The following is a 22328-nucleotide window of genomic DNA, read 5'->3' as shown; positions in this document are numbered from 1 at the left end:
ATTTTTGATATTATGATATAATATGTTTTTTAAAAATATTTTTATTAAAATATTTTTTATTTTTAACATCATCACATTAGAATTATAATTTTTTTTAAATATTAACTTAATATTTTTAAAATAAAATATATTTTTAAAAATACCAAAAAGCAAAATCCATACCGCACTCCAAACCGGATGCAAATTCTTCGCTATTATATAAACAGTACTTTCAGTTTAAAAAAAAACCAAAGAAAAAACGTTGTCTTTGGTGACATGACATCATTAGCACCGTATTTTTAGTTTTCTGTGTAGCCCAACTCCGATTTTGGTGTTCTTTTGGGTCTAGCCAGGATTTTTCACAACGTTGGATCCCCAGATCCACCGGTAATTTTCTCTCTTGCTCTAAAACCTCTATTAACAAAACCTCTCTTAAAAGAGTGAAAACCCATTTGCCATTTTTGCTTTTAAAGACCCACACACACAAAGATACACACTTTACTTCAATAACCACTGACCTAGAAGGCTTTTAATTCTTGAAATGGTGATTAATTTTGATAATTTCTGTTGTTTTATCAAGTGGGTTTTTGTTCTTGCATGAATTGGTGCACGTGCCATGTTCGTTTCTTGTACTCTTGATTTGTTTTGTTTTGTTTATGATTCTTGAGTTTGTGGTGTTTGATAATGGGATGTCTTAGTTTTTTTTTGTTTTTTTTGTTCTGGTTGCAGAAAATGAGTAGCTTAGTGGAGAGGCTACGTGTTAGATCAGAAAGGAGGCCAGTTTATAACTTGGATGAATCAGACGATGATGATTATGTTTCCGGGAAAGCTAAAAATCCCCAGGAGAAAATTGAAAGATTTGTCAGGGATGACGCGGTTTGTTTCTTTTCTTCCCACTTCTTTCTTGTAGGTTAATGTGTACTTTCTTAATGCTGGATGATAATGGTTTTTTTTTATTTTTACCTTGCTGTTGATGTAAATTACCGACTTTGATGCTTTACTAGTTTCACTTGGAGGTTAAGATAGTTGAGGCGTTAACATTTTAATATTTTTTAAGGATTTTTGTTTTGTTTTTGTTTTTAAGGTGAATTTTGTGTTTTTATTTTTTTTAGTTTTGACTACTGAAAACGAGTTAAATTCCTGAGCAAAATGAATTTTATTTGATATTTTTCATGTAAAAAGATCAGGAATGTGGCTGACTTGTTGCTCTTAAGGATGTTTTAATGATGTTTTTAAGGCTTCCTTTCGTGCGCACGGGCACGGGCTAGTTAACAGAAGAAATAAAGTTGATGTGTTCAGTAATTTCCAAGTTGAGTGAACTATATCCTGTAGAAATAATGAAGAAAAAATAATGCAATTTTGTTGTCCTATGGCTGTTGTTAGTCACGCAGATTTTTCCTTTATTTTTTTTTTTTAAAATCTGTGGCTGGTCTAGTGCTTGGTTTGATGAGATCCTTGGTCAATGACTGGATTGCTTTGAGTTGGTTGGTTCTATTTGAGGTACTTTGCTATTAGAGTTTTTCTTTTCATTGCATCACTTTTACCATTGCCCTTGAAGAAGTTATTCATTGTTATGAGTTAGATTGCTTTAATCAGGATAAAAGACACAGCCTGTCAAAAATGAGAGCTGAAAACTTCTTGGGTTGGAGGATTGCTGTCGACAGTGGAGTAGTTTCATACTTTCAATAGCATTTTGCTCCTTTCTTTTTTCTGGTTTGGGGTGGTGTAGGAAATGATAAGCTTGTTTGGATCTTTTTGTGGGCAATCTTTGTTGATTCTAGGATACCGTTATATCATCATGTATTTGGTGTTCTTTTTTCTCGATTTCATTGGAGTTTGTTGATTAACTGAATAAGCCTTCATTAATTGTCATGTTAAACCTTGAACTTAAAGATGAAGGTGATGGAACAGGAAAATATTTGACTGCAACCGAGAGAATTAATGCGTATTTTTTAAAATTGATTTAAAAACTAATGATTTTTGTGTGGAAATGCAATGTAATGAAATACAAAAGAGAGAGACAAAATTATGATTTGGGGGTTTAGTTGCTTAAGGCTTTGAACTTCAAAACAACTGAGGAGAATCATGCTTTGAACATGAGGCAGATTATCTATTTGATTTGAAAGATCTCTCATATCCATGCTCCCACACTTGTTTCCAGTGAATGTAGATGCTGTGCTTTGGTTGTCCTCCCATGATTGTCTTTCTTAGTCTTAAAAATTTTACAAACTTAATGTTTCTTTAATAGTTCCTCTTTCTTTCTTCCCTCTCATTCAGAAGGAGGATTCCTGTCAAGCTTGTGGAGAAAGTGAGAATCTTCTGAATTGTGAAACCTGCACATATGCTTACCATTCCAAGTGCCTGCTTCCACCACTAAAAGCTCCTTTTCCTAGCAATTGGAGGTGCCCTGAATGTGTATGATTCCATGACACTCTTGGGTACTCTTGTTTATTACATCAACATTATTCTTTTCATAACTGACAATTACTATTCTTTCATCTGCAGGTTAGCCCTCTGAATGATATCGATAAGTTATTGGACTGTGAAATGCGCCCTACTGTTGCTGATGATAGCGATGCCTCTAAACTGGGCTCAAAGCAAATTTTTGTAAAACAGTATCTTGTGAAATGGAAAGGCTTATCTTATCTACATTGCACTTGGTAATTTTTTTTATATGATTTCCAACTTTCTCATGAAGAACAATTGCATGCAAAATAACATGTTAACTCTGCAATCCTTTTATAATGCTTTCAAGTTCTCCTCTGTGCTGTTGCTACAGCATGACCAGGCTTGACCTGGCATGATATTCTCTTGATTTTTTTCTTGTCAATGCTGTCCTTTTCCTGTCTATTCAGCATTTTTTGCTCACTTCTTTGCTGTTTTTCTTTTTTCCTTTTGGTTATCTTCTCCTGCACAACTCCTCACAGGGTACCTGAGAAAGAGTTTTTAAAAGCTTTCAAGTCAAATCCCCGTCTGAAGACTAAAGTAAACAACTTCAATCGTCAGATGGCATCAAACAACAACTCCGAGGATGAATTTGTTGCTATCCGACCTGAATGGACAACTGTTGATCGGATTCTTGCTTGCAGGTTGACTCACCTGAGAATTTAATGAAACAAACACACAACACACACATGCACAAATAAAATGTAGTTTTGGTTTTACACTGCCTTTTCTTATTCTTATGTTTGATTGTTTGTAAAAGATTTAAAAACAAACGTTGAAGTGGGGAATTTTTTTTTTTGTTGAAAATCAAAATCAATGGTGTGGAGTTCACTTCTGTTAAGTTAAAAGTACGCGAGCTTCTATCTTTTAATTATATTTGAGAACATGGAAGCATGCAATTGATCTGCTAATACAATAATTTACATGCATGTTTCTTAGCAGAACTTTTGTTGTTGGAGATAATAATCCCTATTCTTCAAGCATTGACAATTTCATATCTAAAGATTAGACATAATTAGGGACCTATACAGGATTGAGGGCTTTGAGGGGCAAAGACAATTTCTCTTTTCAGGGATCAAATGTGTTCATTTTTTAAGGTAGTGGAGGGAAACTGTTCATACATGAAAGGTTGAGTATGTTGAGAAAAATGTTTCGAGGAAAAAAGAAACCAATTTTAATTTAGGAATAAAAATAAAAAATGCTCTTTTCAAAGAAAATAAACAGATTGTTATAATCTCAATGAGGGGGGCTTGGATCCATCCTTGGATGTAAGGCAGTTCAGCAGAATAATTTGATGCTTGAAGGGATGCTAATCTTTGCATAGCCATGTGATTTTCCCTGTTGCCCTCATCATTCTATTTTGGAACCTCTTTACTATATCTTAATGCATTTTTTAGGATGCCCCCTTGGCTTGAGGAGGTGCTTTTCTTATGTACATCTTGTGTCTTGAACTTTAAAATCACTAATTAAAGTTTAAAGCATAAAAGTATCAGAGTGGAAATTTACCATTTATAATATAGTCACCTGTTATTACTTGCTGCATTTCTTGATAACACTGGTGTGATTTGGCTGTTTAGATATGCTATTTCAGCTTTTCTTTTCTTTTGAAATTGTTTGATTCTGTTACAAGATTCTTGAATGTGACACTGTTGCATGCTTCAGGGGAGATGAGGATGAGAAGGAATATCTTGTGAAGTACAAGGAACTCCCTTACGATGAATGTTATTGGGAATTTGAATCAGATGTATCTGCATTTCAGCCTGAAATAGAAAAATTTAATAAAATTCAATCTAGGTCTCACAAACCGAGCAAGCAAAAGAGCAGCCTTCAAGATGCTACTGATTCAAAGAAGAAATCAAAAGAATTTCAACAGTGTGATCACAGTCCTGAATTTCTTTCTGGAGGTACATCGTTCATGTCTTTCTTCCTTCTTGAAACCTAGCATACTCGTTTATTAAGATTTACTTGGTTGAATTTTTGTTAATTCCCGAGTGCTCTTTTTTTCTGTAATTGAAGGCTCATTGCATCCTTATCAGTTAGAAGGGCTGAACTTCTTACGTTTTTCTTGGTCCAAACAAACACATGTAATACTTGCTGATGAGATGGGCCTTGGTGAGTCTTGCTTTATTTTTTTGTGTTGTTGTCTTTGCACTGATAGCTTGTCATTGTTTTTTGCCAATGTATTCACATCCCCCCCCTCTTTTGTTTGATTACAGGGAAAACTATACAGAGTATTGCATTTTTAGCATCTCTTCGCGAAGAGGGCATCTCTCCGTATCTGGTAGTAGCTCCACTTTCAACATTGCGAAACTGGGAACGTGAATTTGCAACATGGGCACCTCAAATGAATGTTGTATGTACACGGAACTCTTCAGTTATCTTACTCATTGGTAAGAAAACACTGAGTGGAAGTTTCTCTTGTACAGGTTATGTATGTTGGCTCCGCACAAGCTCGTGCTGTCATAAGGGAATATGAGTTTTACTATCCCAAAAATCACAAGAAGATCAAGAAAAAGAAATCTGGTCAAGTTGTTACTGAAAGCAAGCAAGATAGAATAAAATTTGATGTGCTTCTAACGTCTTATGAGATGATTAACTTGGACTCAACATCGCTGAAACCAATAAAGTGGGAATGCATGGTAACATTCTATGGCTCAATGAGTGCTGTGCTAGTCCCCTCATGTTATTGCTACTTAACACTGACATCTACATATAGATTGTTGATGAAGGTCATCGTCTAAAAAACAAGGACTCTAAATTGTTTCTCTCGCTGAAGCAGTACTGTAGTAACCATCGTGTGCTTTTGACTGGAACCCCTCTTCAGGTTTGTCGTCTAATGATGCTATTGAATCTCATGGACTTAAGATTATTGCTTTTTGCTGGGGAATAATGTTTGCATATAATAAGTACCAATATCAGAATAAAATTGAAAAGTAAAAATGCTTTATTGTATGCCCATGCTCTTAAACCTATTATATAATGTAAAAGCCTTTATGCTTCTCTTGATTCCAGTCTGGATTTGTATTTCTTAAGCGAAACCACTGGGTATGAAATCACTAATTGTGCCAATAACTGAAAGGCTTGTCAAGTGTTCTTTTGTTTAACTTGCATCCCATCGTTTGTTTTGATGTTCTGCCTCTGGAGCATTTAAGGGAGTATCTGTTGGTTATTTTAATCATGTTGTAAAGTTAGCTTACTGAATTTGAAAACTGGCAGATGGGCAGATTTGGTCTGTCTAATCAACAAAACCAGCACTTTTGCAACACAGTATGGATGCATGTTTTACTTTCTTTCTTATTGATTATAGGCGCTCCTATCTATTATATAATCTTATCATCTTATTCCTTTAGTTTTGCGAGTTCTTTATGCATGCCATAGGCTTAGAAGCAAATATTTGTCTTGCAAATCTGGATAGAAACTAATGTGCAGTTGCCTCCCATCATCATATGAATGGCCCATTAGCCTTCTTTTCATGCCTTTTCCTTTTGGTATATTCTACCACTTAATTATACTGTTTACATATGTTTTTGTTGAATTGTCTAACTTACTAGCACTCATTTGACACCTGCTCAGAACAATCTGGATGAACTTTTCATGCTCATGCATTTCCTTGATGCTGGGAAGGTTAGTATGTGTGCTACTCTGCATAAGATTTTTGTTAGATCATGATAGGTTGTAAGAGCCCATTGGTAAATTGAAAGGCCTTTTTCCTCTTATTGGTCAAAATCTTTGCAGTTTGCAAGTTTAGAGGAATTCCAAGAGGAGTTTAAGGATATAAATCAAGAGGAGCAGATTTTGAGACTTCATAAAATGTTGGCTCCCCATCTCCTCAGAAGTAAAATCTCAAAACTTTTCTATGTGATATACTTGCACCTCATTTGATTAGTTGGATTTCCAGGGCTATTGGTATCCATGATTTTATGTTAGGTGTGTCGATCAAACGTGTTTCTTTTTTGTAACTCTGAACCTTTTCTGTCTTCTTTTTGAACATGAAGGTGCCAAATCCTGCCAAATGAAGTGTTATCTGACTATTTGGTGGATGCCTCTTCTGTTTTAGCATTTGATTTCTCTTAGGGTCGTACTTTCTCAACCAGTTTTTTTTTTGTAGTTTCCTGTCTTGAACTAATATATGAATTGTTATGTATAACACAGAAAACCATCTGAAAAATATGCCCCCCTGTAGTCTTTTCTCATTTTTTTTCACTTGTCAGCACATTAACATTACCTGGTTTTTGTTTTCCTCCATTGAGAAACTACAGGTAATTGAAGTGGTAGATTTTTCCACTTTCTTTCGAGGAGCTGGGTTGTTGATTTGCTATTTTGTTTGTACACTTACATTTATTTCTTTGATTTGTATTGTCCTATATTTTGAAACACCTGTGATTTCACTTTGTTTCCTTCCGCAAGAAAAGAAACACAAATGTGAAAAGAACAAATGCATGTTCTTACAAAAAAACTTTTCTTATTGTATATTATGACTTGAAGAAGGCTTTAGCTTTGTTTTGGGAGACAAAAGTTGTTTTCCATGAAGTGGGTGTGCCCTATCTATTGCATTTGCTCTGTAGTTTTTTTTTTTTAATTGTTAAATATGCAATTTTAAGGGCTCTCTCTCTCTCTCTCTCTCTCTTGCTGTTGCTGTCTGTTTTGTGGCCTGCTGAAGCAAAAGGATGGTTTTCATCTCCTTTTCTGTAAATCTTTTTTGCATTGATGAGAATATGGGTGCAAATTTGTGATGCTCTTATAGGGGTGAAAAAGGATGTCATGAAAGAGCTACCTCCTAAGAAGGAACTCATTCTACGTATTGAACTAAGTAGCAAGCAGAAAGAATATTACAAGGCCATTCTGACTCGCAACTATCAAATACTAACTCGACGTGGTGGTGCACAGGTGCAGTTTATTAATGTAGTGAAATGAAGCTATTTTAATGTATTTCAACCTAACATATTACTGTCCTTGGATTGTTCTTGACCAGATTTCTCTTATCAATGTGGTTATGGAATTGCGCAAACTCTGTTGTCATCCTTATATGTTAGAAGGAGTGGAGCCGGATATTGAAGATACCAATGAATCTTTCAGGTATGTAGTTTAATTCTATGTATTCGTACTTGTGTGTTTGTGCAAGTGCATTCACATGTGCATTTACACAGCTACATTTCCAGTTATGCATGTGGTGCCTTTACATTATGATTGGACATATTCTTTATCTTCTTTATAAAGATAAAGAATCTTTATCTTCCTTGCCTGTTCTGCCAGTGTAATTTGCTTGAGAGGCAGCGGATGGCTTCATCTGAAGTTTCATTTCATTTTTGACTGCCTATTTGAAATTTAATTCTGTACCCTGTTGTTTCAGTGTGTATAAAGATACTTTTCAGTGGTTATAAGCACTCTATTTTATTTGCTGATCTTTTTTGTGCTCCTTTTGTTCTCGTTTTATTAACTATGTGGCAGGCAGCTCCTTGAAACTTCTGGGAAATTGCAACTGTTGGACAAACTGATGGTGAGACTTAAAGAACAAGGGCATAGAGTTCTCATTTACTCACAATTTCAGCACATGCTGGACTTGCTAGAAGATTACTGCACTCATAAGGTATCAGCATGTTCTTATTTGTCACACTCTTAATCTGTATTTCTCTGCTGCAGTGATAGGTTGTTGAGATATATGCATTATTTGTTTCAGTCTTTTATCATTCACTTTGTTTCTGTGGTCAGAAATGGATGTATGAACGGATAGATGGAAAGGTTGGTGGAGCTGAGAGACAAGTGCGCATAGATCGATTTAATGCCAAAAATTCTTCAAGATTTTGCTTTCTTCTCTCAACTAGAGCCGGAGGACTGGGAATAAACCTTGCAACTGCTGATACTGTTATTATATATGATAGGTTGATTGTTTTCATTTGAATATTTTTATTTTCATTTTTGGTATCCCTTTTTGAAGTGATAATGAGAGCAGGTGATGTGGAAATGTTGGTAGAGTAGTAGTTACATGTTTAAGGGTGGTATAATGGTAATAAAATTTATGGTGATTGGAATCTGGTGTTTTCTGAATTTTTGTAACCTGACCGAGACAAGATTTGGCACTATCACTATGCTTATTTCAATTTGCTGACATCTCTAATGGCTATGTTTTCAAAAGATCAAAATGCTTTTCGGGTGCTCTGGATTTTGAAACACAAAAAGTTCTAAATTTGCAATTTGTCCTGTGGGTTTGTAATGATTTTCTGGTTCCTTTTCTTTTTCGTTCCTTTTCTTTGACTTTCAATTCACTGAACATATTATTCTTGGCTTTTTAGTGATTGGAATCCCCATGCTGATCTTCAAGCAATGGCTAGAGCACATCGACTTGGGCAAACCAACAAGGTTAAAATTTATGCTCAAGATGTCATAGATAACTATTGTTGCTGCTGCTGTTGTTTGGTTGCTTGTTTGTTATTTGTTTACACTGAAGTGTTGTTTTGGTGTTGCAGGTATTGATTTATAGGCTCATAACCCGAGGAACTATTGAGGAACGGATGATGCAACTGACTAAGAAGAAAATGGTTTTAGAGCACCTTGTTGTTGGGAGGCTGAAGGCACAGAATATTAATCAGGTAATAATCTTTTTTCATTGGTTAAGGCTTTTGGTTGTGTATGTAATAATAGAAACTTATGTTGCTTGTGTGGGCTAAATTAAATGAAAATTATGATTTGAGTTGCAGATCAGAGATGGCACAATTTAATTATAGCTAATATTGTAGTATGGTTTAGTGGCAAAAACTAAAAAGATATGAACCATGCAGAACTTATACTGAGAGCACCACATACTCATCAGTAGACTATATTCCTTTTTCTTGGCTATATTGGGCAGTTTTTTAGAAAATGCTGGCTGTTGTGTTTATGGTGCACTGATGCACGCAACATTCTTTATGTAGGTATATTTCTTGGGCAGTTACAACACAAAAGTTACTGCAATATGTGTTCTTATCATGGGAAAAAAAAATACCTAATGACAAATGTGTGGGTTTAAAATTTGAGGAAATCACTGAAAAGATTATGATATTGTTTTAGGAAGAGTTAGATGACATCATAAGATATGGTTCAAAGGAGCTTTTTGCTGATGAGAATGATGAAGCAGGGAAATCACGTCAAATTCATTATGATGATGCTGCTATTGATCGGTAAACACATTTGACAGCTTGTATCTTAGTGTTTTACAAATTTAAACGTTTGCTAAAAGTAGTAGTTTGCATTGTTTCTTGAATAGATTACTTGACCGTGAACAAGTTGGAGATGAAGAAACATCATTGGATGATGAAGAGGAAGATGGATTTTTGAAGGCGTTTAAGGTGTTTTTTTTTTTTAACTACAATGCTTTTGTCTGTTATTTGTTGAGGTGTTTGTGGTGATTTTCTGTGAAGACATGATCTTGCTCTGTAGCAGCCATAGAATAGGCTTGCTCTATTTTGCAATTGTTTTTCCTTTCCTGTGTAGACAGTTTTATTCCACACATATATTACCTCACTCTTCCGATTGATGCATTAAAAGAAGAAAACTATGTTTTCCTGTTAGAAGACAAGCTGTGTACTAGCCTAGTGCATGTGCTGGAAGCATAATAGAAGGGGAAGTAATTATGCAACGCATGTTTTATCTTCCTCACCACATTTCACATTGTTTTTCATTAATCTTAGCTATCTTAGGCAGACGCTTTTAAAGATTGGTTTAGCATCCACTTCCACTAACCATGTTACATTGCCTTTATAGGAGTCTGAATATACATCTGGTTCACATAGCTTCCCTGGATGCCTTTTTGGCATTTTCCTAGTCATCCTTTCTAGTTATCCTACCATGATTATTGGACTCTTTATGTCCTTGCCTCACATTTATTTATGATGGTCACTTCAGGTTTTTGTACTGTTACTTGTCACACAAACCAACTTATCTTTATATCATCTACTTGTTCTGAGAAAATATTATGTTTGCTATAGAGTTGAATTCACCACAACCCCTGTGGTGGTCAGCCCCGAGGAATTTTTCTGGTTGTCCCACCTTTCAGTTACATGTTTCTGGGTCTCATTGAATGCTCAAAGAGCCTGGGATGCCTCTTTACCAAGATTAAAAAAGGACAAAGAAAGCTTATATGCTTTTAATGACCACATGGCAATTAAGATTAAAATCATGGTCTAGAAAATACATCATTTATGTTTTCCCTCTCTGCAGATACTCTCTTCTGGCTATATCTGTGATGCTTATCATAGGCGTATTATTACTCTATATGCACTCTTTCTGATAAAAACTTTCCAAATTCTAAGAATAATTGGAATTGTAGTCATTAAAAATCAAATCTAAACCTTCTTGAAACTTTTATAACCTGTTACTTTCAATATACATGAAGAAAAGGCAGACATAAATTCACTGTCTCTTCTCTCTCCTTCCCTCCGTCCCCGTCTCCTTCCCCTCCATCTCCGTCTCTCTCTGTGTGTGTCTGGAATTTTATCTTACTGTGGCTGAAATGTTAATTAGTTGTTGGGGTTAGCGGAGTTCATATTAATTGAGTTTTGATTTTAAATCTGCATTTGCATCACTTAAGAATTTTGTCCTAAGACTTTTAGGAAGTTTGGTGTTCCTTTGGGAGTGAGGTTCAAACCATATTGAGAAATCTCTTGTAAGGCTGCAGTTTTTGATAACGTTGTTCCTTATATACATGGATATTAGGCAAGGGGAACAGTGTGAATGATCTAGTTTCATTTAACAAATTTTGGTAGATCATCGAGGGCAAGGGTCTTTTGATGCAGTCGGACTGCAAGAGAATTAGATCTTTTTGGCAGATCTTTTCTTTCCTAGATTCTCTCTCTAACTGATTATGACAAAGCAAAGTGACCCATCATTTTAAATGCACCCCTAGTATATGATAGGTAAAATTGTATCAAGTCAATGAATGGCTGAACTCTTGATGAGGAGTACAGTGAATCCCAGATACAGGGCTTGTGTCATGCATTGCTTATAGTTTGAGTATTCAGCCATGTTTGAAATGGTTTCTAATGCAAAATACTGTATTGAAGATTGTATCTTTAATTGTTACTGCAACTTTTTCATAGAACTGAATTGGTTCTATATTCCTGTGTTCTGTGCTGTCTGATTTCTGAATTACAATCATCTGAATCGCTTCTGATTGGAAAATACCATTTTGTGTGCTTTAGGTTGCAAATTTTGAGTATATTGACGAAGCAGAGGCTGCCGCAGAGGAGGAAGCTCAAAAGGCAGCCATGGAAACGAGATCCACCATAAACAATTCTGAAAGAACTGAAAAAACAAACTTTTGGGAAGAGTTGCTAAAAGATAGTTATGAAGTACACAAAGTTGAGGAGTTTAATGCCTTGGGCAAAGGAAAGAGAAGCCGTAAGCAGGTATTGTTTTGTTCTCTTTCTATCATATTTGGTAAAACACATTTGCTTGTTATCATCAAGAATTGAAATTTACTTGGTATGAGATTGTATGCTATTTTTCACTTGCAGCCAGTATGGAACCAGTTTGGTCAAAAATTAAATTCAAATCTACTAAAAGTGGCAGTTCAAAATTTCCTTTTGTGCCTTTCTTTGTCATTTTTCCCCATTAGCAGTAAAGGGAATAATTGTAAACTTGCAAAACAAAACTCTGTTTGAAGCAATATGTAACTGTGGCGTGGTGTGGGACCCATCATGCAAAAGTATCTGATTCTTTTGGGTCAGATTTCGAATGATATTAGGGTGTAGATTTAAATGTTTTGACAAATTCAGCCCTCCAAGCACAATAATTAAGTTTCACAATAGTTAATTTTGAAAAAGAAGTGTTTTTAGGCTTAAACATGTTAACTAGCTCATATATTTTGGCTTCTTTGAATTGTACAGAGCACTTTTATTTTTGAGACTTTGGAAATGAGATTAACTGGTTTATTTTCATCTGATTCAGATGGTGTCTGTTGAAGATGATGACCTTGCTGGTCTAGAAGATGTAAGCTCTGATGGCGAGGATGACAATTATGAAGCTGAGTTGACTGATGGTGAAACAACATCATCAGGAGTAGTTCAGACAGTAAGAAGGCCTTATAAGAAGAAAGCTCGAGGTGGTATTTTTTTTTCCTTCCTAGTTTGTTTCTGATGAATTGGTGACAGAAATTGATGATATACTGATTTTGGTTTGCAGTGGATAATACAGAACCAATTCCTCTGATGGAAGGTGAAGGAAGATCATTCAGAGTATTGGGTTTTAAACAAAATCAGAGGGCTGCCTTTGTACAAATCTTGATGAGGTTAGATCTTACATTGAGAAAATAAGAACAATGTTCCTGTGGTTAATGAAATTTTTAAAATGTTTCTGTGCCAGCATTCACATAAATTTTATATTGCAGGTTTGGGGTTGGGGACTATGACTGGAAGGAGTTTGCCTCTCGATTGAAACAGAAGACATATGAAGAAGTAGAAAAGTATTGAACATTAGCTTTACCTTTTATTGGTTAAATATGTGCTAGGGATTTATAGCAACTTAACGTTCAAAACCTGTAATAACAGCATCATCTTTGTCATATGACTCACATCTTGCATTCTTATTGAATTTTATTTTTTTGGTTTGGAGTGGATGACATTTGTATGCATGCACTCATAGTTGCTAGAAGATACACTGTTTAGTTTCAAGGCAACAAGATTTGATTTTGTTTGGAAGCTATTGAAGTATATATTGTCCTTAATTTCTTGCATGTCTAGGAACCTCATTTCACAGAGTATGCAGTTACTATATACATTTTAGATCTCCTATCTTGTCAATCCACTATTTTTGTTCCCTACATATCATTTGCAAGCTACCCTGGTCATTGCTTAAAGAGAGCTAACTATTGTATTTTTTTTTGGGACCCAACTTTAATACTTTATACACTAGTTTATTGTTGTTTTCATAAGTGGTATTTCCATCTCCTATTTTCAGTTATGGGAGATTATTCTTGACTCACATAGCGGAAGATCTAACTGACTCACCAAATTTTTCAGGTGATTAATCTTCACATGGTAGCTTTTAATTTGATTTTTTTTGCGCTGTTAATGTGCTATGTTTGCTTTGTTCACTATCTATGATCTTGATTGTAGACGGTGTTCCTAAAGAGGGTCTTAGAATACAAGACGTACTTGTTAGGATTGCTGTCCTGCTTTTGATAAGGGATAAGGTGAGTCTGCAAGTTGAAATTCATGTTTCTTTAATTTTACTTTAAATTCTTCGCACCTGGGCTCTCTTTCTCCCCTCTTTTGGGCCTGCCTTTTTGAAGGTGCTTAAAGCTGAAAAAGCATGACATGAGTGCTTTCCTTGTGCATTTGCTAAGATAAGAAGAATGGGCATTATACCCCACCATTTTTTCTCCCATCAGTCAAATGATATATTTTGATGTGTTTTTGGAAATGATAGGCGAGGTTTGCATCAGAGAACCCAGGTAGCGCCCTTTTCACAGATGACATTATACTGCGCTACCCAGGCCTGAAGAGTGGAAAATTTTGGAAACAAGAGCACGATTCATTGTTACTTCATGCAGTATTGAAGTATGCCTTCTCATTACTGTCTGTTACATCACTTTTATCTGTTGAAATATTTATACATGATCACTTTTTTGGCATTTCTGCCTTTGTTTGCCTCTAAATAGATAGACCCAACTAGTTTTGTGCTGAGGCTTTGTTAATTTGGGTTGAGTTTGCTTGTCTCTGAAGTGCTCTATCTCCCATCTTATGTGAATGTGCACGCACCAGGACTTAAATTTTTTGTACAAATTAAAGATTTGACGAATATGCTGAACATTGTCTGACCCATTCTAGGACTTTTACTCTCACCCTAGTTTCCTTGTACCTATTTAGATCAGAATTAAAATATTTGATAAATTGCTTCTTATGGAGATATAGTGATAGTAGAGGAAAGAATAATAAAATCAAAGCACTGCATAGGATAGGCAAACCTAAACTCCAGTAGACTTTACCTTGGGGAGAGTGATGCATGGGATCTAGGGTGCCTGAGGTGCAGCCTAATTTGTAGCCATGCCTCTCTTACATAAAGAGGAGGTTGAAAGTTAAATGTTCAAATACCTCCATCAAAGCTACTAAATTATAAAAAATATGAATATTTGGTGCATATCTGGAATGGGAAGGAGATTAATCTGTTGTGGATGTGAGGGATATGTTTTTGCAGAAAGTTATTGATAAAAAGAGGCACAAAAGAGCTTCGGTTATACACCTGGTGTAATTTGGTCCTTTTATAGGTATTCATGGAAATATGTTTCACTATTGCAATATGCTTCACATCAAACGTCTAATGATAGGTGTATAAAAATAAAGATACCTAATTTATAAACAATGTGCCAAAAGCCCCCATTCCACCCGAAGCAGGGACTCGAACCTGAGTTCTAGCCCCTCATATGGCAGGGTACCACTTGGCCTTGGAAATGGATGCAAAGATGCTTCACTAGGCTGAAAAACAAGTGCTTTCTCTGTATTATGTGAACTAGATTTGCATGCTGAATACATTATTAATTTAGTCAGTTATGAAGATCTTTGTTTTTGGTCGTCATCTACTTTCTAGGCATGGGTATGGAAGATGGCAAGCTATTGTTGATGACAAGGACTTGAAGGTTCAAGAGATAATCTGTAAAGAGTTGAATCTTCCTTGTATAAGACTACCTGTCCTTGGGCAAGGAGTTGCTCAAGCACAAAATGGTTCTACTTCTAACATTGCTAATGCAGAAGCTCCTAGCACCCAGGCACAGGCAAATGTTGCTGGAAATGATGTAGCAGCTGATGTTGCTCAGGGGACAATTGATGCTGCAAACCCAGCACTGTCATATCGAGATTCATCTATATTATTTCATTTTAGAGATATGCAGAGACGACAGGTAGAGTTCATTAAGAAAAGAGTGCTGCTTTTAGAGAGAGGACTCAATGCGGAGTACCAGAAAATTTACTTTGTAAGTGATTTTGATTTTCTTTGTTTCCTGTACATTGACTATTTTTGCATTTTCAGATAGCTTTAAATTCAAAGGACCAAAATTTTGGATGCAATCAATTTTTTAGGAAATCTAATTTAAATTGCAATATTTCATATACTAGGAAAAAGAATAGCTAAGTTGTAAGCTAGAACATCTTAACTCCAGCGAGAGTTTGGTTTCAAGGAGGACCATTGCTGGGTATTCCTTATCCACTGTTACCAATTAGATTTAGGCAGTTATTTTGTCAATTGATTGTGCAACACGTTGCAACAGTATTAATGACACATGAGTCTTCCTCTTTCTTTTCCGTTGACAGCTTGCTCTTTCTGTTAAATGATTTTGACTGAGATATGGAAATTCTGTGGCTTAATCCACACAGCCTTATATTTCTAGAGCCAGTCAATATCCTTGCACTCTTGGTACAGAACACAAGATATTCTCTATTTTATAGCAGTTCATGAGGAAGAGCTTATAGAACAGTAGAAGTGTGTATTCGGTGCTTGTATTGATATGATACTTGAATTGATTCTAGACCCACAAGTTCCTTTACCCCCCTTGTTTATGCTCACAGGGTGGTGATATAAAACCAAATGAGATTACAAGTGAAGAGGCTGATGGTGAAACAAAGGCTGCTGACAGCTCAAGTTTAGGCTCCATAGAGATCAATGCTCAAATGATTGACCAGTTGCCTCAGATGGAACCAATTGGTAAGTTCATGTTTGTTTATAAATTATTGCTCTTCAGATTACCAAATTTGAGATTGCTGAAAAAGAAATTGAGAGATTTCTGAAGGGAAGTTCATTATTAATTTACTATTATTACAGGATGGAGTGGCAGACATTTGAATGATATTATATAAACATATCCTGATTAATTATCAACATTTGAATCAGATTATAGGTGACATCGGTTTGATTAATTATCAACAATTTCATGGATGACCAATAATCTTTCTATGCAGGATCAGAAGAAATTTCAGCAGCTGCTTGTGATGACAATCCTGATAGATTGGCATTGGCTGAGCATTATAACAAGGTAAATCTTCCTGCTAATTCATTTGGATTCTCCATGTTATGTTCAATGGATGGGATTTGTATCATGTACCAGATAGGAAACACTTGAGATGGAAATTGGACACAATTCACGCACTAGTGGTAGTGGTTGAGCCAAAGCCATGTGAGGATTAACACATTGTCTTTTCTGATTCTCCTGGCAGATGTGCACGGTGTTGGAGCAAAATGTTCATGAAACAATTCAGATATCCTTAACCAACCACCCTGCAAGTCTCAAGTTGAGACAGGGCCTTCAGCCATTAGAGATGATTTTTGAACAGATGAATCAAATTCTCTCTCCTTTACAACAAAAATCTACTTCGGAACAAGGTACTCTGGGACCGAACAAACATGTGCAAGCTGAATCACAGAGCAATCAGGCTAAACTTCATTCACCATCTGACCAACAGAAGGAGAATAACGACAATGCTGCTGCTGTGGAAGATGTTGAAATGAAAGAGGCAACGACAGAGCCAAAATTGGAAGAAACCATTGCATCTTCGGATGAAGAAGCTCCACATTCTGCAGACCCAGTTACGCCTCCAAAAGAACCTATGTGTTCACCAGGGACATCTGAAAAGGATGTGCAAATGGTCGATACAAGTAATGGTACTGACACCAACACTGATGCTGTATCAAATGAAAATGAAACCACAGAGAAATCAAATTCGGGGGTGATCGTTTTAGATTGATACATACAAATGGAATACCTGTAACCTTTTCATGTTCTTTTTAGCTAACAAACTAGTTTTACAGGCTTTAGCCAAAAATAAGTAAGAGTTAAACTGTACTCTTCAAGTACTCTTTTCAAATCGTGCAGTTCTTTTACAAAAATCATCAAGTATTTCTTAATATTTAGCAAATCTTGGTATTGCTTGAGATTTTATGCACTTCATTGGCTAACAATGCAGCTTATATTTCCACTAGATTTCAGTTGCCTGCTCGATAAATTTAATATCATTGTCATTGCTTATGCCTACTACTTTCCCACAGCTTCAACTGACTCCAAGGTGATGAAAGGTAATGTTTTTTCATCTATGGGGCTTAGGAACGCCTTTTATTAATTAATAGCTGGGTTTCATTCTGCTTCAAGGAGCTAGGCAAGGAGTGTAACTCGAATCAGATTTCTCCCAGCTAGTTAAGTTCCAATCTTTGAAGGAGATCACCTTTACTATTAAAGCAGTACCTTCTTTCACAGAGGCTAGGAAGAAGGATCGCAAATGTCTTCTTTGACAAGAGCAGTATAGCAAAAGAAAGAGTAAATAATCAACTTAAACATGTATGAAATGAAAGGGTTTTGTGGGATAATCGTCTGATATCATTGAGAAATAGGAAGAAGTGTTTATCATATGATTTCGTGCAATTATTCCCAGAACATAACCGGAAAGGAAGCCATTGGCCAGGAGCGAAACGCGAACAAGTTCGGAGTTTCTTGGGATGATCATCTGATATCAACTTAAACTTTGATGAATGAAAGAGTTTCGTGCGATGGTCATAGGAAGAAGTGCTAGTGTTACCGAACGATTCTCTGCAATTATTCCCAGTACACAACCGGAAAGGTTTATGAAATGCCATTCCTAGGAGCGAGACTCAGAATAAGGTGGGAGCGGTGCATCATTACATTATAGAAAGGTTTATCAAATGCCAATGTCTTTTCTACTTTTGCAATTTCAGCATTAAGTACTAACACCTACTTCAAGTGAAAAGCTATTTCAATCATAGTTGTCGGCCTGAGGTATGACTTAGAAAAGAACCGGGTTACTAGGTTGTTGGGTTAATCTCGTAGGTCATGGATCAACTTGTGTTAATTTGTTTTTTTTTATCAAAACAGCATTGTTTCATTCTTTAAAAAAAATTCTTGATGTTCACTAAGACAAGTTTAGTAGGGTCATGAGTCAACCTTTAGGTTAATTAAGTTTGGTCAAGTTAATGTTTTCTCGATTCAAATTGAAATTTGAACTCGAAAGGTTCTAGATCGTAAATTTTCTAAGTTACCCTGCTAAACCAGATCGGGTTTAATAACTGTGCTTAGAATGCTAATTTCACTACTTTTGATTTAAGGACTAACAATTTTTATACAAGGTGCCATTTCACTAAAAAAATGATACACCATCAACTAAAAAGATTCATGGAGAGCTACAAAACATATTATATAAGCATGGTTTAACCTATGAATACTAGCACAGGTGGTAAATAAGAACCAAAGACATGATAAGTGTAAGATCATATTTTGGGTCAATCAAACCCAAGCCTAAAGTTCATCTCAAATCCAACCCAACTAACCTAGGCATTTAAAGAAAAGAGTTGCCGGAAAATTGTTTCTCTCTCTTTTTTTCTCCCTTACCATAACTTTCTCTCAAAATACTAAGGATTTCAATTTTAGCTTAAGTTTTTTGTTTAAGAAGGTTTGAAGAAACAAATAAGTGATTCCTTCAACTGTTATTTTCGATTAAGACATTGTTTGTGAAAGGATGAAGAAGAGTTTAGGGTTTTTATTTTGATTTGATGATGAAATGATTTAAGAGATTTAATTAATGTTTTAGAGTGTTAGTCTTGTTCAAAATCGTTGTTTGGATTATGGGTTTTTGAATAACATAATGCTTATTTTTGGGGATTTGTGGATTTGAGGACTAGCATATCAAGATTCTAGAAATCTCGATCAACTAGTCGACTGATTGGCTGAACCGGCTGACTGGTTGACAAGTTGCTGTAGATTGGCTTGTTATGAAGGTCGATTGGTTGGACATTTCAGTCGACCATTTGACCCAACAATAGATTTTTATCGGGTTTATTAGGTTCGATCAGTTCGAGTTATTTTCGGGATCAATCGGGTGATTCAATTTGGCTTTATAATTATCTTTGGCCTCTAAACTTAGAGTTTTAAATCGTTTATGTTACTTTGCTTGGAGTTGTTTTTTAGTGTTTTCCGTATATGTTATAGGTTCTGCTGACGTTTCTCCTAACTATCTTCAATAGTCTCCAGTTCTGCATTTTTTATCTTTTTTTTTTGTTTTTCGAGTGAGTGAGATAATCTTTAATATGCGAGTATCTACTAAAATTCATTATAATATGATTACATCTTGATATCGATATACTTACCAGTAACACAATGCTAACAAAGAGTAGTTAATCTATGTGTACATAATATTTTGTATACCTAGCCGGTAAGAGAGACATCAGCCTATGACGATTAATCCTCCCACAGTGGTCACATTTGAGTGTCATCTGGTCACCTTTGGGTTTCATTTTTAATATTATTTTAGGATCTTAGTTTTTGTTAGCAAGTGAACTTTGTTAAGTGTTCCTACTTCTTCAGTTTTAGTTGGTATGTCTTGTTTGTTCCGCGAAACTTTCCTTTTAGTTTTTGATTTGATGTCTTAGACGCTCCATCACTATATTATTTTAATTAAGTTTGGATTTTGATGATGTCTTATGGGTTTTTTTTCTGCTTTATCTGATGATGAGAATTTTTAAAGTGTTATTTGATTTTATTGGTTTTGAAGAATATAATATTTTGAAAGATATTGAAATGCTGCAAAATCTTTATATAATTTTTTTATGATATGTATGTTCTGAGACTTAGTGTAGGTAGGGTGTCTTTACGACACCACTCTTGCATTGCTGGTCATGGACTTGGGATTTGGGTCGTGACAAGAGTGGTATCAGAGCCAAATTTTGTTAAAACCCCTGTAATATATGGAGCTTAGGAACCATCTTGTCTTGTTGTCATTCCTCTTTAAATTCTTCAATCTTGTGTATAATATGTCTTATTTGAACTCTTTTTATCATTGTGTTGTCATACATGCATTCTTTTAAGAAAATACTGAGGGTAAGATGTGTAGTTAATATTGACCGTGTCAGTAATGATCAAGAGGACATTCTTATTGTTCAACTTAGGAATGAGAGGTGAAGAGGGGGGGTAAAACCTCTTCACCTTAGCCTATGGAGACGAAAGTTCAGGAGGATGATAAGTCTAAGGGAGCTAATAGTTTGGAAGTTGGTCAAGACTACGAGGAGAAATCCAACAAAAGGGTGTCTCATGCTGAGAGTGCTTTACATATGATTGGACATACCATGCAAACCCTAGCTAATCTTTTAGCTGAGAGAATGAAAAAGAAGGATAAGAATGCCTCTTCGACTTCCTATACTATGCATGGAGTGAAAGTGCATTTGTTAGAGTCTTTTAAGCTGGCACCTCTTCCAATAATTTCTGGATGCAGTGTGGCATATGTGTGATGCCACGAGATGCACGAATTATCATACAGTGACTTTAGCATCCTTCAGGTTAAAAGGTGGGGTGACTGTGAACTGGTATAAGTTTAAGAGAAGTGAAAAGGCAACTAATTCTCCATCGATGGAGTGGAAGGGGTTTTCTTAGAGGTTTTTGGAGCGTTTTTTGTCTGAAAATATGAGAGATACCGGAGCATATGAGTTTGAGAGATTGGTTCAAGGTGACTTGATTGTCAATAAAAAGGTTGAAATCAAGCATACAACTATTTGTACTTATTAAAATCTAGGTTGTAAATACTAGATATAAATAGGAAATTTACCTTATAAATAGGAAATCTAGGCTGTAAATGTTACATTAATAGCTCTCTAGATTTAGCTTATCATATATAGCTCCTTAGAATTGCTCTTTGTAATTACTGTGTACAAGATAACTTTTCCTATATAATGAAAGACTAGTCTCAGATGGGAGGCAAGTTAAACCATTTTGTTATGGTATCAGAGCTTTTCTCATAGAATTCTTAAGTCTTAGTTTTCTCAGTCATAGCTTTATGAAGAAGTCAGATAATATGTGTCAGATTTACTGGCAAAAATTATGCTGCTTGGGCATTTCAATTGGAGATCAATTTCGTCCTCCTCCACGCTCCAACAAAGCTTATTACACTGTTGTTACTACTGTTGGTTCCCTTGTTTCACATACTCTTGTTGGCTCACCTATCTCACAACCTCCATCAAATCTACTAACCCGAGAGATGATGCAAGAAATGATTGTGAGTGCTTTCTCCACACTTGGTCTTCAAGGTACTGATTCTTCAGCTTTTTCTTGGATCTTTGATTCAAGTGCTTCCAATCATATAACAAACTCTATGTGTGGCTTAAGTAATATTCGAGAATATTGTGGATCCTCACATATTCAAATAGCTAATGGTAGTGCTCTTCTCATTGTGGCTGTTGGTGATGTACCTTCTTTTTAAAGGATGTTTTTGTCTCACCTTAGCTCGCTATAAATTTAGCTTCTGTAGGTCAGTTTGTGGACAATAACTGTGATGTACACTTTTTTAATAGTGGTTGTATTGTACATGACCAGATGTCGGGACAACTAATAATGAAAGGGCCTAAGCACGAATATTGTTCGCATGGATCAAGTCATGCAATAATTATAGTTTTCTTTTTAATTTGTTTGTGTCAGTTATTTGTCGCTTCAATTAGCTTTTATATATATATGTATAGTAAGTCTTCTTCTTAATGTTTCTTTCATTAAGCATTAGGTTAGTTGTTGCTTAATGTAATTACAAGCTATATATTTCTTTATATTTTTTCTCCCCAAATCATCAGCAAGACTTTCAGCTAGATGACCAGCTAGGAAAACTAGAAAAATTTATCATAAATAGTTGGCCTTAGGATAGCTGATATAGTTTCCTTTGGGGAGATGGACTCATGCAAAGAGAGGGGGGTCCTTGGGTTACTTTGAAATTTGAAAATTACATGTTTCTGATCATAAGCTATACAGCAAATGCTGGGCCTGTATTTGGTGTTTTCTAAGTTGTTTTGTGAACCTTGTGCTGGGTTGCACTGACTATTGTCAACATCTAATAATTTAGTAAGGACCAAGGCTTTAGGAGTGAGGAAGGAAAGAATGGAGTGTTTGCAATTTGCCATGGACA

At 35.6% G+C, this 22328-nt stretch overlaps 1 protein-coding gene across 3 annotated transcripts; it reads left to right on the top strand.

The window, feature by feature from the left end:
• The first annotated feature begins 202 nt into the window (after nt 1-202).
• LOC7468676 (CHD3-type chromatin-remodeling factor PICKLE) lies at nt 203-17316 on the top strand. 3 transcript variants are annotated; one of them, XM_002309629.4, is made up of 31 exons: nt 203-366; nt 709-855; nt 2257-2394; nt 2485-2639; nt 2907-3068; nt 4087-4328; nt 4441-4536; nt 4641-4777; nt 4851-5063; nt 5141-5248; nt 5998-6048; nt 6160-6259; nt 7169-7311; nt 7397-7500; nt 7873-8011; nt 8134-8303; nt 8715-8781; nt 8889-9011; nt 9469-9578; nt 9665-9746; nt 11598-11804; nt 12346-12499; nt 12580-12685; nt 12785-12859; nt 13354-13415; nt 13512-13588; nt 13825-13955; nt 14983-15364; nt 15957-16092; nt 16347-16420; nt 16602-17316. In XM_002309629.4, exons 2-31 carry the CDS (start codon nt 712-714, stop codon nt 17127-17129), a joined length of 4416 nt encoding a protein of 1471 aa, XP_002309665.2. In that variant the 5' UTR covers nt 203-366; nt 709-711; the 3' UTR covers nt 17130-17316. The 3 variants fall into 3 exon arrangements, with proteins under 3 accessions (XP_002309665.2, XP_024459075.1, XP_024459073.1); XM_024603307.2 differs by lacking the exon at nt 203-366 and adding an exon at nt 373-523; XM_024603305.2 differs by lacking the exon at nt 203-366 and adding an exon at nt 390-597.
• Nucleotides 17317-22328: the final 5012 nt, after the last annotated feature.

This window comes from Populus trichocarpa, chromosome 6 (genome assembly GCF_000002775.5).
Source record: "Populus trichocarpa isolate Nisqually-1 chromosome 6, P.trichocarpa_v4.1, whole genome shotgun sequence".
In the NCBI taxonomy this organism is placed as follows: Eukaryota; Viridiplantae; Streptophyta; class Magnoliopsida; order Malpighiales; family Salicaceae; genus Populus; species Populus trichocarpa.
This window is presented reverse-complemented; position numbering and strand designations above follow the sequence as displayed.

Bases quoted from the DNA above. Each gene is read 5' to 3' on its own strand.
- LOC7468676 (XM_024603305.2), top strand. From the start codon at position 577: ATGAATTGGTGCACGTGCCAT. The intron at 7,501-7,872 runs GTATGTAGTTTA...ACTATGTGGCAG, and splicing joins GATACCAATGAATCTTTCAG to GCAGCTCCTTGAAACTTCTG. The intron at 12,860-13,353 runs GTATTGAACATT...TCCTATTTTCAG, and splicing joins ACATATGAAGAAGTAGAAAA to TTATGGGAGATTATTCTTGA.